The following is a 16,629-nucleotide window of genomic DNA, read 5'->3' as shown; positions in this document are numbered from 1 at the left end:
ACTTAGGTATGAGGGAGCCTCGCTGCTGAGTGGAGGTGCCTGGGTTTGGTCTCGGGGCCCATGCAAAGGGAAGCTCCTGGGGATTTGTTCTTAGTGGGGGAGTGGCACGGGCAGAGCTGTGCTTCAGGGCCGATAATCTGAAACCGGGAGCAGGCTGGGGCAGGGGGCTCGGGTAAGCCACGGCAGCCCCAGAGCCCGAACCAAACCAAGGGAGACCGTGTTCAGACCGGGTCTCCTGAGGTGGCCATTGGCATCTGTCTTTTCCCAGCTCTGTCCCTTCTCTGCCCTTCTGCCAGCTTCCCCCGGTGCAGGTGCATCAGAACATCTTTTTGGGTTGGGTTCCACTCCCCCTCCCCCCCATCAAATATATTTTTAAAAAGAAATTTACTGGCACATTCATGCTCCCTGGAAAAATCCCATAGTCTTTGAACAGCTATTGCAGGAAGATCTTAATGAGACAAAAACCCTCAGAAACTGAGGAGGGGTGTTCTGTTTAATAACATTTTACTGATGTTTTTCAGGTTAGGGAGAAAACCTTTAAAAAATTCCCAGGGGAGATGTTTGTAAAAAGGAGAAGTCTAGCCCAGCCGGGCGTGGCTCAGCGGTTGAGCATCGACCTAGGATCTAGGAGTTCTCGGTTCGTTTCCCGGTCAGGGCACACGCCCGGGTTGCAGGCTCCGTCCCCGGCGGGGACGAGCAGGGGGCAGCTGATCAATGACTCTCTCATCATTGATGTTTCTATCTCTCTCCCTCCCTCTCCCTTCCCCTCTCTGAGGTCAATAAAGATATATTAAAAAAAACAAACAAAAAAAAAAACTACTTTCCTTTGAAAGCAGGTAGTTGACTTATCATTAAGGAAAATGATTTACACCTTGGAAATGAGGAACAAAGGCGAGCCACATATCTCAGCAATGACACATGGTCATCCAAGGCTGTTCTTTCTTTAACAAACTGGCACAAAGATTAATTAATATTCAGAGCAGGGCTTCAGCCTTTGCACTACTGGCATTTGGAGCAGGGCTGTTCTTTGCTGTGGGGCCGTCCTGTGCACTGTAAAATGTTTGCACCATCATGGGGCCTCTGCCCACTAGATGCCAGCCCTCCCCTCCCTACCTTGGGCTGCTGAGTTGTGGCCCAAAATGTCTCCAGATATATAATACCAAATGTCCCCTGGGAGACAAAATCACCCCTGGTTGAGAATCACTATTTAGAAGAATGAACATTTGTTTGACGCTGCTATTTGCTATTAATTAGGGGCTCAGACTCCATAAAGTTACTTCTTAATTTGCAGATCTTGTGCAGTAGAGATGCAAATAATTTCTGCCCAACAGAAGAGATATCCCTAAATGTTACAGCTTTGTATCATCTGGTAGGGCATAGACCAGTTTCATATCTAACCTAGGAACTTGATTTAACATTCCTTTATAAATGCCTACACATAGCCAGTTTCTCAAGATGCTATTTGAGCCAGCTTTACCATCTTACTGCTTCTCTCTTTAAATAGTGAGTCAAACCCTAGTCTGTTTGGCTCAGTGGTTAGAGCACTGGCCTGTGGACTAAAGGGTCCTGGGTTCGATTTCAGCCAAGGGCACATACCTTGGTTGCATGCTCTACCCCAGTTGGGGCAAGTGTGGGAGGCAACCAATTGATGTGTCTCTCTCACATCAATGTTTCTCTCTCTCTCTCCCTCTTCCCCTCTCTCTGAAAAGCAATGGAAAAAATATCCTCAGGTAAGGATTTAAAAAAAAATAAATAGTGAGCAACGTACAATTTTGACACGTTCAGTGTATTTTGTCGAGAGATGCTTCCTAATCCCCACCCGGGGTGGAAGGAAGGTGCCAAAGGCTGGACGTGAGGAGGCCAGTGGGAGAGATATTACAGTGGTCCCCGTGCAAATGAGGGCCCAGCTAGATCAGTGACAATAGGGAGAAGAGGGGAGGGCTGTGAGAGACGGGAAGAATTTAAAGGCACCACTAAGATAGATTTGAGAAGGCTTGGAAACCAAATCTGAAAGCCAGGAGCCATCACACCCAATGTTCACAATGACGACCCTAGGCCATGCCAGCCTGGAGAGGAAAAGTCCATCATGCTAAAGTATAGTTTTCATAAAAGTTAAAAACATGACTCTCTACAAGTCCACATAAGGATTCTTGAACACGACTCTGGCATGTTGCCCCAGGGCAAAAACGCCAGGCAGCAGGGTCACAGATTTTCTGAACTGAAAAAGCTGGTTTTGCAGATTCTGGGTTAGGGGTTAGGATTCCTACACAGGCCCAGAGGAGCCAAGTCACTTATAAAAGTGACACAGAGCAGAAGGGGAATAGTTTTAAAAGAGGTTGGAAATCAGGGTGAATGGGCCTGGACAGTTCCTGGAAATTGACTTTGTGCATAAATCCCGAAAGTTACTCTGTTCCCTCTTCATTTCCATTGCAAAGTACAGGGCAGAAAACATTTCCATTAACAGGCATGAGGAAGGGAGTGCCAGTTAATCCCGGCTTTTCTGACCTCAACACCTTCCCAGAGCAGTCGCTGCTGCGGGCCGGGCTGCTTTCCTCTGGCTTTAGTGTCTTGCGGGCCTTGGCTGGCTTCCGGGCTCTGCCATTCATTTGACCCGAGGCAGGTTTTGCCTCATCTCCCCATAATCAATTCTGTTGGCTTCTCGGGTATGTTTCTGCCTTCTTCCAGTGGCAGTTCTGTCCTCTCTCACAACTAACCTCTCCTTGGGTTTTTTTGTTGCTGCTGCTGTTCTCTAACACAGAACTAATAAGAAAGTTAGTCCGTTAATTGGAAAAAAATTTCCCCACATGAATAATTGGATCAGCTTGGTGTTAGATGCCATTTATCTTTGCACAGTTGTATAGGCCATGTGTATTATTGCCACTTATTGTGAACGGGGGCCTGATTAGAGTCCGTAGGTTATATTTTATTTTATTTTTTAAATTTTTGTTCAAAATATTACAGATGTCCCTTTTTCTCCCCAGTGACTCATTCCACCCCACCCCACCCTCCTCCCCAGTCCCTCTCCCCACCATCGTCCATGTCCTTGGGCTGTGCATATATACATATAAATTCTTTGGTTAATCTCTGCCCCTCCACCCATCTGCCCTCCTCCATCCCTCTGACATTCGTCAGTCTGACCTATGCTTCCATGTCATTGAATACATTCTGTTCATCAGTTTATTAAGTTCTTTAGATTCCACATATAAATGAGATCATTTGATGTTTATCTTTCACTGCCTGGCTTATTTCGCTTAGCATAATATTCTCCAGGTCCTTCCATACTGTCACAAAGGGTACAAGATCCTTCTTCTTTACAGCTGAGTAGTGTTCCATGGTGTAAATGTCCCACAGTTTTTTATCCACTCATCTACTGATGGGCACTTGGGCTGTTTCTAGATCTTAGCTATATTGTAAATAGCGCTGCTATGAACATAGGGGTGCATATATTCTTTTTGATTAGTGTTTCAGGATTCTCAGGATATATTCCTAGAAACGGGACCACTGGGTCAAAAGGCAGCTCCATTTTTAATTTTTTGAGGAACCTCCACACTGTTTTCCATAGTGGCTGCCCCAGTCTGCGTTCCCACCAGCAGTGCACTAGGGTTTCCCTTTCTCCACACCCTCGCCAGCACTTGTAGTTCATTGATTTGTTGATGGCAGCCATTCTGACAGGTGTGAAGTGATACCTCATTGTGGTTTTAATTTGCATCTCTCTGATGATTTTTTCATGTCTCGTAGCCATTTGTGTATCCTCTTTGGAGAAGTGTCTATTTAGGTCCTTTGCCCATTTTTTAACTGGATTGTTTGTCTTCCTGTTGTTAAGTTGTATGAGTTCCTTATATATTTTGGATATTAACCCTTTATCCGATGTGTCATTGGCAAATATGTTCTCTCATACAGTGGGCTCCCTTTTCGTTTTGTTGATGGTTTCTTTTGCTGTGTAGAAGTTTTTAGTTTGATGCAGTCCCATTGTTTATTTTCTCCTTAGTTTCTCTTGCCCTAGGAGATGTATCAGCAAACATATTGCTATGAGAGATGTCTGAGATTTTGCTGCCTATGTTTTCCTCTAGGATTTTTATGGTTTCATGTCTTACACTTAAGTCTTTTATCCATTTTGAATTTACTTCTGTGTATGGTGTAAGGTGGTGGTCTAGTTTAATTTTTTTACATGTACTTGTTCAATTTTCCCAACGCCATTCATTGAAAAGACTGTCTTTAGTCCACTGTATGTTCTTGCCTCCTTTGTCAAATATTAATTGACCATAATGGCATGGGTCAATTTCTGGGGTCTCTGTTCTGTTCCACTGATCTATATGTCTGTTCTTGTGCCAGCCCCAGGCTATTTTGATTACAGTGGCTTTGTAGTATAACATGATATCTGGTGGTGTGATCTCTCCAACTGTTCTTCTTTCTCAGGATTGCCGTGGCTATTCGGGGCGTTTTTTGGTTCCATATACATTTTCAAAGTGTTTGTTCTAAATCTGTGAAATATGCTGTTGGTATTTTAATAGAGATTGCATTGAATTTACAGATTACTTTGGGTAGTATGGACATTTTAATGATGTTAATTCTTCCAATCCATGAACATGATATATTTTTCCATTTGTTTATATCTTCTTTTATTTCTTTTTTCAGTGTTCTGTAGTTTTCTGAGTAAAGGTCTTTACATCTTTGGTTAAATTTACTCCCAGGTATCTTATTTTTTTAGTTGCAATGGTAAATGGGATTTTTTTTTTTTTTAGTTTCTCTTTCTGAAAGTTCATTGTTGGTGTATAAAAATGCCATCGATTTCTGGGTGTTAATTTTGTATCCTGTTACCTTGCTGAATTCATTTATTAAATCTAGTAGTTTTTTGGTGGAGCCTTTAGGGTTCTCTATGTACAATATCATGCCATCTACAAATAATGACAGTTTTACTTCCTCCTTTCCATTTTTGGATACCTTTTATGTTTTCTTCCTGTCTGATGTCTATGGCGAGGACTTCCAGTGCTATGTTGAATAAGAGTGGTGAAAGTGGACATCCCTGTCTTGTTCCTGTTTTTAAGGGAAATGGTTTTAGTTTTTGCCCATTGAGTATGATGTTGGCTGTAGGTCTGTCATATATGGCCTTTATTATGTTGGGGTATGACCCCTCTATTCCCACTTTGCTGAGAGTCTTTATCAAAAATGGGTGTTGGATTTTATCAAATGCTTTTTCTGCATCTATTGATATTTTTGTCTTTCAATTTGTTTATGTGATGTAGCACATTTACTGATTTGTGAAGATGGTAACAGCCTTGCATCCCTTCTAATTCGCTGATCCGATCCTCAGCTTCCTCTAATCTGCTGTTTATTCCTTTCAATGTATTCTTTATTTCTGCTATGTCATTCTTCATTTCTGACTGGTCATTTTTCATAGTTTCCATAACTTTTTTCATGCTGTTGAGCATCCTTACAATCAGTATTCTGAACTCTATATCTGTTAGATTGCTTATCTCCATTTCATTTAGCTCTTTTTCTGGAGACCTCTCTTGTTCTTTCATTTGGGGCTTGTTTTTTTGTCTCCCCATTTTGGCTGCCTGTTTGTGTTTGTTTCTATGTATTAGGTAGATCTGCAAGGACTTTCATTCAGTCTTTTTGGAGGATCTCTGGTACAGGCCAATGTCAGATGCTGTTTGTGACTGGCCCTGAGTACCCTGTTTGGGGCCATCAACAACCCCAAGCTTGAGGCCTCCACTGCTGGTGCTGGGTGCATTTGGACAGGACCAAGATGCACACCAAAGTCTGCTTTTCCAAGGCTCGGGTCCTGAAGTAGATCAGGCAAAGACTCAAAGCACTCTGAGGTCTGCTTCTGGCTGCAGGCTGATTAATCTGATTCTCTTAATGAGCCTCAGGCTATAGAAACTCCACAGGGTAGGGCCAGAGGTTTTCTAGCAGGGTGGGGCAAGTGCTTCCCACTCAGGCAAAATCTGCTTGAAAGGTAAATGTCTGCCTATGAAAGATGTCCTCTGCAGTATGAGGAATGACTCGGCACAGGAATCCAGAGGGTGCCCTCTGAGCTCTATCTCCAGAGCCCACAACCCTAGGTTCTCCTCACACAGCTCCAGTCCACTCTGCCCTCCCTCTGCTGGAGCCCAAGGTGAGTGGCTGCACACGAAACTTTGTGCTTTGGCTCTTTAAGAGGGTACCTGCAGATCCAGCCATCTCTCCCTGGCAGGCAGAAACCCTGCTGCTTTTCACAGCCAGATGTTATGTGGGCACCTTTCTCAGTGCTGGTGCTTTGGCTGGGAAGCCCAGCCTGGGGTTTAGGCCCCAGAGTCCACAGTGGGAACCCTCCACAGCTGAGATATCCCTCCGGACCTTCAGCTGCTGCCTGTGGGAGCCCAGCCAGCCCTCTTGCGTCCACACTTCCTACCAGTCTTTGTGGGGTCTCCACTTTTCGTCCTTGGTTATGAGGGTGCTCCCCAGCTTGTCTCCAGTTAGTTTTCAGCATGGTTTTTCTATGCTTTAGTTGTAAATCCAGATTGGTCCCGGGAGAGTGTCAGTGTAACTTCCACTCAGTCCACCATCATCTTGGATCTCTAAAATATGGTTTTAAAAAATTAAAAAATATATAATGCATGTACATTTTAGATAAGTTATAAACCTGAGGAGATAAAAAGGGGAAACTGAAAACCAGGAGCAATCATACAGCCCTGAACACTGTGCTTAATGTTTTAGTGCATTCCTTTTCAGACTTTTTCCTGAAATGTGTTTTTAAATCAGAAGCAAAAAATGGTGGTGGTGGTGGTGTGGGGATGGGTGAGGTGGCAGTGGAGAGAATGGGAAGTAGAGCTCCTGTTCTGTACCCTGCAGGCTTCAGAGTAGCTTCTCTTTACTCTCCTGAAACATGTGCCTTTTTCATACCTGTGATTTATACCTGTGATTCTTTTTTTTTAATTAAGACTTTTAATTGATTTTTGGAGAGAGAGAGAGAGACATTGATGTGAGAGCACAACTTCGGCCGGCTGCCTCCTGCACACCCTGAACTGGGAATCGAGCCTGAAACCCAGGCATGTGTCCTGACTGGGATTAGAACCTGTGACCTTTGGTGCCCGAAGTGATACCCAACCAACCTAGCCATGCCAGCCAGGGCCATACCTATGATTCTTAATGTCCCTGAATTAGGAAATAGCTTCTGTGTGAGTTAAAAATTTGTGAGTGACTGCTCATGTCAGAGGCCTGAAAAAGTAGTGGCTTAATAAGGTAGAAATATATTTCTCTCTCATAAAAATGAAGCCCAGAGGTAGATTGTCCAGAACTGGTGAAATGGCTCCATGGTATTGCTATTTTTCAGCTCACGACTTCCGTTCTCAGTGTTGCTTCAAGGTCTTCCATAGCTGCTGGAGCTCCAACTATTCACCTGCATCCATGATAATGAAAGAAAGACAGGAAGGAGGGATTGGACTTTCCCTTTTAAGGAGCTTTACCCAGAAGTCTCATTTCACACTTTCAATGATATTTTTGTTTATAGTATCCATATAGTCAAATCTGTTTCCTTTCTGTTTATAATGTTTTGGTGTGACATTAAAAAGATCTTGCCAATTTAGGCATCATAAAAATATGCTATATATTTTCTGGAAACTTTAGAAGTGTTTTCTTTTTAGATTTCAATAGGAAATGTATTTATAGTGCATAGTAGGGTCCTAACTTTCTTTTTCCAAATGGCTGCCCTCGGGGGACATTTCTTTTTTTAACTTATGTATCTGTTCCTCTTGTAACCACTAGCCAAGACCCTTCTCACTTGTTGGCACTTGTATTTCTAACCATTCCCTTTTTAGTTTCAACATCTGGGCTTCCATTACATCCAATGCATATCTCTTTTTGCACTCATACATGGCATTATTATAATCTATCTCCAAATATTTTTCCCACACAAGATTATGAGCACCTTGAGAGTAGGGACTTTCTTAATCAACCGGTGTCTCTAGCATTTAAAACTTAGCAGCTTCCTCAATCAACAACTGTTAAATGGGATGAATGCACAAAATGCTTCCATGTTATATACCATTTGTTACTGGTTCCTTTTAGAAGGCTACTTCCTAATGACACAATAGGAGGCACCTTAATCTCATTAACAGGCCTCCAAATCTCATTTTTGGGAGTGTTACTTCTCAGAAATTTCCTGAGCAAAATTAATCCCTTTAGTGCTGTTTGGATTTCAATTAGCTTCAACTCTGTGTCATTGTGTTTTTGTGTGTAGCTTACTTCAGGGAGCCTCTGTGCATTTATTCCAGTAGATATTAGTAAGCTATGGTTCCAAGGCTCCGAGACTTAGAGGACCCTCCCTGGAACTCTGAGGAAGCTGTTCATTCAGAAAACATTCATGGTGAATCTCCCATCTGCAAGTTGTCATCTAGCTGCTGTAGGAGGCAAAGCGGAGTCAGACACAGTCTTTGACCTCATGACACCTCAATGAGGACAGGTGCATTGTGACCAGTTTGTGAGGTGGCCCAAAAACATGGCTGTTATTGCCCTCTCTGCCTGTAGAGCAAATTGCATTATTTCATCTGCGAAGATTGTTGTTTTGCTTACTTTCAGAATTTTCCTCTGTAATAATTACTTATTTCAGTGAGTTAATAGTTGTTGAGCTCTGTGGGGTTTCTTATGTTTTTCTTTTCTTTCTTGAGTATCTCCTCTTTTACTCCAGGTCACCTGGAGTGTGTGCATGAGGAGGGAGGGCATCGGGAGCACAGGGTGAGTGGCGCTCAGAGGAGGGGCTGGAGAGTGCCCCTGCCAGCCAGGAAACCACAGCTGAGTGTGAGCTTCATTTTACAACCCTGATTGGAAACAAAGTTGATCATATTGGATCTTTTAACCACTTCTCATAGCCCCATCTTTGCTAAGATCTCACTGACAATGAACATTAAACAAGGTTAGGGCTCAGAGAACCCCTTCCTCTGTCTTCCTCTTCAGTCTTTTTCAAACCCCAGCTCCAGCCCATCTAGTAACACATTAACTTGGATTGTACCTGCTTATCTTTTTTCACTGCTTGCTCTCCGAGTCAAGGCCTCTTCTCTGGTCCGTGGTGCTGTCCTTGTTATTATCTATGACCTTTCTCTTGTGGGTAGCCTTGGAATTCTGCCAATATCTATGACCCTAGTGCTGAGACAAACAATAGAGATAAATAGTGCTGAGAAGGCAAAGATGACACTTAGCAGAGGCATACGTTGCCATAATAAAATAAGTAAAAGTGTGCAAAGGCCAGTGTGTAAGTTCTGTTTGCAGTGGTTGGATCCCCGCTGTGTGGGCTGTCCTCTGACCCTATTGCTGGGACTCTATGGTATGACAGCCTCAGGGACCAGGTGGTTAATGAATCCCCCCATTGGAGTTATCACTAAGCTCCACTGGGTTCTTCTAGATCCACATGGATGATCCACTTCTAAATATCTTTGTGTAATCCTGGGCTCTTGGATACATTTGCCTCCAGGCTCATCTGGCTCTGCTGTTGGGCCTCAGCAGGAATAAAAGAAACCCTAATGAAGGACCTCATATCCTGGGCCTGGGTTCCTGCCTTGAAACTTCTCTGGCTTCTCCAGCACTGTTGGATTGGGCCCTTCTTCCTTCTTGTGAGTACCCCAACTTCAAGGCCAGCCTAAAGCTAAGGTGTGGAACAGGCTGACCATCTTTCCAAATGCCCTCCTGATCTCTGCAGGTTGCCTGGCTCCAGCCATTCTGTTCCCTCTCCTACACTTCCCTGGAGCCAGCTGTGGCTCATTCTTGCTCTGTGCAGTGCTTACAACTGAGTCTCTCCAGAGCACAAATAAGGGGACAGTTCCACGTCTTTTCCCTGGTTTGCCCTTCCAGGCACATCATCAGCATCAATACTTTCAACTTGGTCCAGAGTTCAAGAGTGCTATTTGTACCCATGAGCTATATTGTGAGTACAGTAGGCCTTTGTATTTTGCACTTTAACTACAACCATTATCAAGGGGCTGCATATGCCAGATATAAGCCAAGTCCCTCATATGTGTTATCTTATTTAAGCTTCACAACAATCCTATAAAATAGGTATTAGTATTAGCCTAAATCATAGAAAAGAAGTCCCCGAGGCTCAGAGAGATTACAGGATTTGCCCGAGGTCACAAAGCTAGAAAGTAGCAGAGCCAAGATTCAGACCTACCTCTGTCCTGCCAAAGCCCAGGTGTGCCTGTAATACTACCTACTTGGTGTTACTATCATGTAGGTTATCTCAACAAAATATATTTCACACAATTTGTGAATGTGATGTTAGCCTATTTAGCAATTAAGAGTGGATACTTCTTTTGATTCCCTTATAAATCAAATATTCAAAACACCTTCTCTTTATTGAGAGACTCTGTGATGTGTGGTTTTTATGGGAAGGTGGGACTTTGTGTGGAGAACATCAAAGAAAAGTTAGATATAAACGGGAGCGATTTTTCTAGATTCTGATACTGGAGCAGGTATTCATCCCTTCATCATTTTGGCCTCAGAGATTTTACGGCTCAACAGCAGAGAGTTGCTCAGAATCGGAGTGACCAAGCTGGCAGAAAACAGAGCCAGTGCAGTGGGGCCAATAAAAGCGGGGTGCACATGACTCTTTATGGCTCCCTGTCATTGGACTGTCTTCATCTACAGTTAGAAACAGGCTGGAGAGGTAAAAAAAAAAAAAAAAAAATTAAAATATGAAATAAATAAATAAATAAATACATAAATAAATAAATAAATAAATAAATTCCCTACGCTGTATCGGGGGCTGCGTAAACAGTTCTTGCAGGAAGACGGCCCCCCGCCCGACCTCTGTCAGTATAATCTCGTCTTCACCGGACGTCCAGCCCCCAGCACTGGCTGGGCCCTGCTGGAAGGGGCACCGTGCAAACCACGCTAGCGCTTCGCTAGCGGCTGCCTATTAGGCTCTGCCGACAGGGGGCGCTAGAGGGAGGTGACGAGGCTGGGGGCGGGGCTTCCTGCTTGCTTCCTGCCCACTTCCTGCCCGCTTCCTGCTCACTTCCTGCCCGCTTCCTGCCCGCTTCCTGCCCGCTTCCTGCCTCTGAGCCTCGCCGGCCTACGCCTCGCTTCGCGGTGGGGCTTGTTTCCTGCAGGGGCGCGGAGCCCGGGTTACGGTGACAGCTGAGGGACACGCCGCCGGCGCCCAAGAGGCCTGGGTCTCAGCCGAAGGGGCTGCCCCTGGGAGAGCTGAGCGCCAGCCCCGCACAGATCGCTGGGTTCCAGCTTGTTGGTACCTTTCTTCCCGAATTCTGAGTTTAGTAATCCCCCCCTTCATCCCGCCCTGGGGTGGAAGCCACTGCCCTAATGATGTAGCGCCGTCTCTCCCTTCCCGCCACACACAGCTGTTCAGTTATTTACTTAACTTTATACCTGGTGAAGTCCTTTCTATTACATTTGCTATTTCAAATATTTGGCCAGGATGCTACATGGGGAGGGGTGGTTCGGGGTGAGGCAAACAGTGACAGACAATGCCAGCGGCTTCGAAAGAGGCGCCTTCCACCCGGCATTGCCCAGGTCGCCCCGCGGGGCCCTCGCTGAAGTGCGCCTGCGCACAGCGCTGCCCATTCTTCAGGCCGCCAGGAACCCCGGCCTCGCAGATATTCACGAGGGAGATGGACAGTCTGGAACCCTGCGGGTATTTCTGCCGCGTACAGATTATTAACAGTCACGGAAAGACGGGCAAGTGGACTTTTTTGAGGACTTCCCATTTGAAGAACAAACTCTCATTTTCATTGACCTTTTTTTTTTTTTTTTTTTTAAAAAGTACAAAATTCCCCCCCCCCCCCCCCAAGCAAAGCAAAAACCACAAAAGAAACAAAAGAAATGTCTTTTTATTGCTTTACTCTGGTAACGCTCAGGGAACATAAGAAGAGTGACACTTGGACTCCAGGCCGGGGAAGGCACAGGTAATATCTGTTGTGTTTCTATGATTCTTTGTTAAGGGGTGGGGGCGGGGAAGCTTTCAAGCTCTTATATGAGCATCGACAGGTTTTTATGAATCGTTTCCTGGCAGGAGAGCGTGGACACAAACTGGGCTGTCCTGGTTGAAACAGCGGCTCTCCTTCTCAGATACTGACAGCATTTTTTCCTGGCCTATTCACCTCCCTGAATGACTTGTTATTGAAAATATGCTCCTGAATGACACCCACCTGAGCCTGCTGTTTCTTTTATCTGAGAGCAGGAAGCTCAAAGGGGAGTGATAAAGCCACTCACTGCTCTCTACTTTGCAGAAATTAAGGAGAAGCCTGAGACAGTTTCTTGGACGTCCTGTGAATATTAGAAACTGTATTTTGGAGGAGCTAAAAGAAGACCAAGGGATATGGTGTTCACATTTGCTTCCATGGAACCTAACCTGTCTTCCCTGGGAAACACAAGTAAACCGTGGCAAGAGATCTACCTTAAGTAGGAAAGAAGCTTTTAACGGTGAGAATTTTCTTAATTTTTCATTTTTTCTTCCTCTTAGAGACCCATAAAAATTATTACTAAAGAGGATACAAATCTTATGCTTATAAAGAGGATACAAAAGGCGAAACCATCATTGCTGGATGTGTCACATTTTGCTTCTCTTTCTCTGCTCTTAAGGATTTTTATCTATAGTATCTGGTTTTCTTTAATGGTACTCAGTACCCTGTATTGTTTTTGACGATTAGCTGTGTTTTGAAGGAATAAGTATTAAGCTTATAGACAAAATGAGGGGGGCGGGAGGATGGTGGAGTCCCAGAATTGCTTCTTATATGTGATATTTGACAAGTTATTTAGCTTCTGTTTTCCTATCTATAAAATACACATTATCTGTTTTCCTATCTAATAATACTACATTTTAGGTATGTTGTGAAGATTAAATGGGACAATGTAAAGAAATATTTTCTGGCACATAGAAAGCACTCATTAAATATTGTATATGCATAGCTCTGTGTGTGTCTGTATGTAAATATATTTTAAATTTGGATAGACTAAGTGCTATCTATATGAATGATTAAAAGCATTTTTGGATTATATCCAATTTTTTAAGAACATTTTTTAATTAAAAAAAGATTTTTAAAAAAATTTATTGATTTTTGAGAGAGAGACAGAGAGAGGGATTGAGATTGATTTGTTGTTTCCTTAGTTATACATTCATTGGTTGATTCTTGTATGTGCCCTGACCTGGGATCAAACCCGAAACCTTGGCATATTGGGATGACACTCTAATCAACTGAGCTACCCGGCCAGGGTGAAGGAACATTTTTTTAAAAGGGTGATTAGCTATTACATCTAACCAATGAATTACAGATGGTGAAAGCACCCTAATGTATAAATTGCCAAATAAGAGCAAGAAATATACTTTTTTCTTTTAAAAGGACGTTTGAATTTCTAGAACTGATATTCACAGTCTGAATTTCATGGATTTTCTCTCTAGACCTATCAGAAATTCTAGGCCCAGATAAGAGCTACATTAGAAACAGGGTGGTAAGCTGGGGGGGGGGGGAGAAGGGGGAATGAAGGGTGGGAACTTCCTCTTACTAATTCCAGCTCTGCATCAGCAGGTGCTCAGTTCCCCTTCTCTTTTTTGGAGGTGGAGGTGGAGCCAGGTCCTGATTGTGGTATGATCAGCTAGTTTGTAGGGTCAGGTTATAGACCTCCATTAGCAACTCAAGCGTAAGCTCCTAGGCAGGTCATGACTGAGGATATTTGCCTAGAGAAGAAATATATTTTGCCATCACTTTGGAGTTGGACTTGATTTTCCTGGGAACCTATTCAGGGTTAGTTTGTAATTGAAGGCATTTTGTTCTGTCCAAGGATCCCATTCTCCTCCTCCTTCCCTGTGCCCAAACTCTACCGATCTCCCATACCATGAAGATGATTTGGTGGAAGAAGAAATTCTGCTGGCAGCATTACCTCTGGGCCCTGGGCTGCTATTTGCTGCTGGCCATTGTTGCTCTGAGATTCTCTCTCAGGTTGAAATGCGACTTTGATTCCCTGGATCTGCAGGCCAGGGACTTTCGAAGCAAGCACTGTAGGGACATCTTGTACAATTCCCTGAAGTTGCCAGCAAAGAGATCCATCAACTGTTCTAGAATCATCCAAGGGGACAAGGAAGCAGTGACTGAGGCTCTGCTGGACAGGCTGGAGGTCAAGAAGAAGCGGGAGCCTTTCACAGAGGCTGACTACCTCAACATGACCAGAGACTGTGAGCACTTTAAGGCCGAAAGGAAGTTCATACAGTACCCACTCAGCAAACACGAGTTAGACTTCCCTATTGCATACTCTATGGTGGTCCATGAGAAGATTGAGAACTTTGAAAGGCTGCTGAGAGCTGTGTATGCCCCTCAGAACATATATTGTGTTCATGTGGATGAGAAGTCCTCAGAAGCTTTCAAAGAGGCAGTCAAGGCAATTATTTCATGCTTCCCAAATGTCTTCATGGCCAGTAAGTTGGTTCGGGTGGTTTATGCCTCCTGGTCCAGGGTGCAGGCTGACCTGAACTGTATGGAAGACTTGCTTCAGAGCTCAGTGCCATGGAAATACCTCCTAAATACATGTGGAACAGACTTTCCTATTAAGACCAATGCCGAGATGGTCCTGGCCCTCAAGATGTTGAATGGGAAAAACAGTATGGAGTCAGAGATGCCTACTGTATACAAAAAATCTCGCTGGCAATATCACTATGAGGTGACAAACACAATACAAATGACCAGCAAGACTAAGGACCCTCCCCCTGATAATTTACCTATGTTCATAGGGAATGCCTACATTGTGGCTTCTCGAGACTTTGTCCAGCAGGTCTTCGAGAACCCTAAAGCCCAACAACTGATTGAATGGGTAAAAGACACCTATAGCCCCGATGAACACCTTTGGGCCACCCTTCACCGTGCACCATGGATGCCCGGCTCTGTTCCCTACCACCCCAAGTTTCACATGTCAGACATGGCTGCCATTGCCAGGCTGGTAAAGTGGGCGGGCCATGAAGGAGACGTCAGTATGGGGGCACCTTATCCACCTTGCTCTGGAATCCACCAGCGGGCTATCTGTATTTATGGGACTGGGGACCTTCACTGGATTCTTCAGAACCATCACCTATTGGCCAACAAGTTTGACCCAAAGGTGGATGACAATGTTCTTCAGTGTTTAGAAGAATACTTACGTTATAAGGCCATCTACGGGACTGAGCTCTGAGATACACTGAGAGAACTGCTACCTGTGGGGTAAGAACATGTACAGACATGCCTAGAATGTGCTGGGACAGTGTGGGGTGGGGGACCAGGTCCTCTGGAATCCACGGCATCCCGCAGGGTAAGGGGGCTGCTATTGGAGTGTGGGTAAGTAGCTCTCCTGCCTTGCAAACAACCGCCCCAGATGAACCCTGACTTATCTCACCCCACTCCCAATAGCCCCTCCGCTGCCTTTCTCAGAGTGAGCATAAGAACCAGTTATTTGAGAGAGTCAGGGAGGGAAGTGTGGCAGGGGACCCTGGATTTTAGTTGAATACTTGTGTCCAGCTTTTCCATTCTGTGGAGATGCCATTCCTAATAATTCTAGGCTTGGTAGTGGGGAGTGGGAGTTTGATGGAAAGAGGACCTTCTCTTTTGTACTATTAATTTAAAAATAAACAGCTCCTGATTCAAAGCCCTGCCTCTACTTTCTGTTTGGGAAGCCAGAAATAAGACAAAAGTGTGAGACTTTTTTTCATTACTATTGGTGGCATTTAATATTCCTAGTGGCAGGCAAGAGACTCATTAATTCCAAAATGATCATGGCAAGCTGTAGAAATAGCAAATTCAAAAGACAAGAGAGGAACAGAGCTGCTGCTTTCATGACTGAAAGCCCTCCTCATGTTTACATTGCCAGACTTCTGTCTGGGACAAGGCAGGGCGATTTAACCAAGTTGACCACCTGATCCTTATGGGAAAGTTACAACTCTAATTTTGCGGGCTTCACAGCCAAAGCCTAACATTCCATTACAAAGATAATAGCTAGTTTAGGTAAGGTCACCATATAATTTATTGTCCAAACTGGAACACGTTTAGAGGGGGGAGGGAGGCTGCATTATTAAAATTATGCTGGGAAACAGGAATAAACTAGGACTGTTTAGCTAAACCAGGAAGTCAGATTTTGTCACTTTTAGGCCTTTTGAATGAAAAATCTTAAGTATGTGAATGGAAGAGTCACTATTTGTGGTTCTTTAGCTTATAAATTTCCTTGGGTTGGGGGGACAATTTTGTGTATGTATATGTGTGTATATTTGCTCTACTCCCTCAAAATGTTACTCAGTGAAACAATTATTGCTGAAGCTCCAGAGATAATTGTCATAGCATTGGAAGGCTATTGGCTATTGGTGCTACTCTTCTGTGATAAGCAAGGGATACCACATAAAAAGAGACATATCTTATATATAGTACAGTTGATCTTGCACAATATGCTTTGGAAAACTGATTTATATACAAATCAATTTGTGTGGTTTGAATGATGTTCCCATTAATATGCATGATACCGTGTTTCTTCACTTCTGATTATGACTCAGGAAGTTTTTCTCTCATAGTCAATTTTCCCTGTAACCCGTGTATTCTGGCGTAGTGATCACTGCGTCTGGCACAGCGAATTTTCTATTTATAAGGTAGTGACTGCTTTTTGTAAGGTTGTACTCCTTTGGTAATGGGCCTT

At 44.0% G+C, this 16,629-nt stretch overlaps 1 protein-coding gene across 1 annotated transcript; it reads left to right on the top strand.

Moving 5' to 3' along the window:
- The first annotated feature begins 13,821 nt into the window (after positions 1-13,821).
- Positions 13,822-15,144, top strand: GCNT3 (glucosaminyl (N-acetyl) transferase 3, mucin type). Its single transcript, XM_016208514.2, has one exon. It carries the CDS (start codon positions 13,822-13,824, stop codon positions 15,142-15,144), a length of 1,323 nt encoding a protein of 440 aa, XP_016064000.2.
- The last annotated feature ends 1,485 nt before the right edge of the window (positions 15,145-16,629 follow it).

The sequence above is a fragment of the Miniopterus natalensis genome, chromosome 1 (genome assembly GCF_054644295.1).
Source record: "Miniopterus natalensis isolate mMinNat1 chromosome 1, mMinNat1.hap1, whole genome shotgun sequence".
In the NCBI taxonomy this organism is placed as follows: domain Eukaryota; kingdom Metazoa; phylum Chordata; class Mammalia; order Chiroptera; family Miniopteridae; genus Miniopterus; species Miniopterus natalensis.
This window is presented reverse-complemented; position numbering and strand designations above follow the sequence as displayed.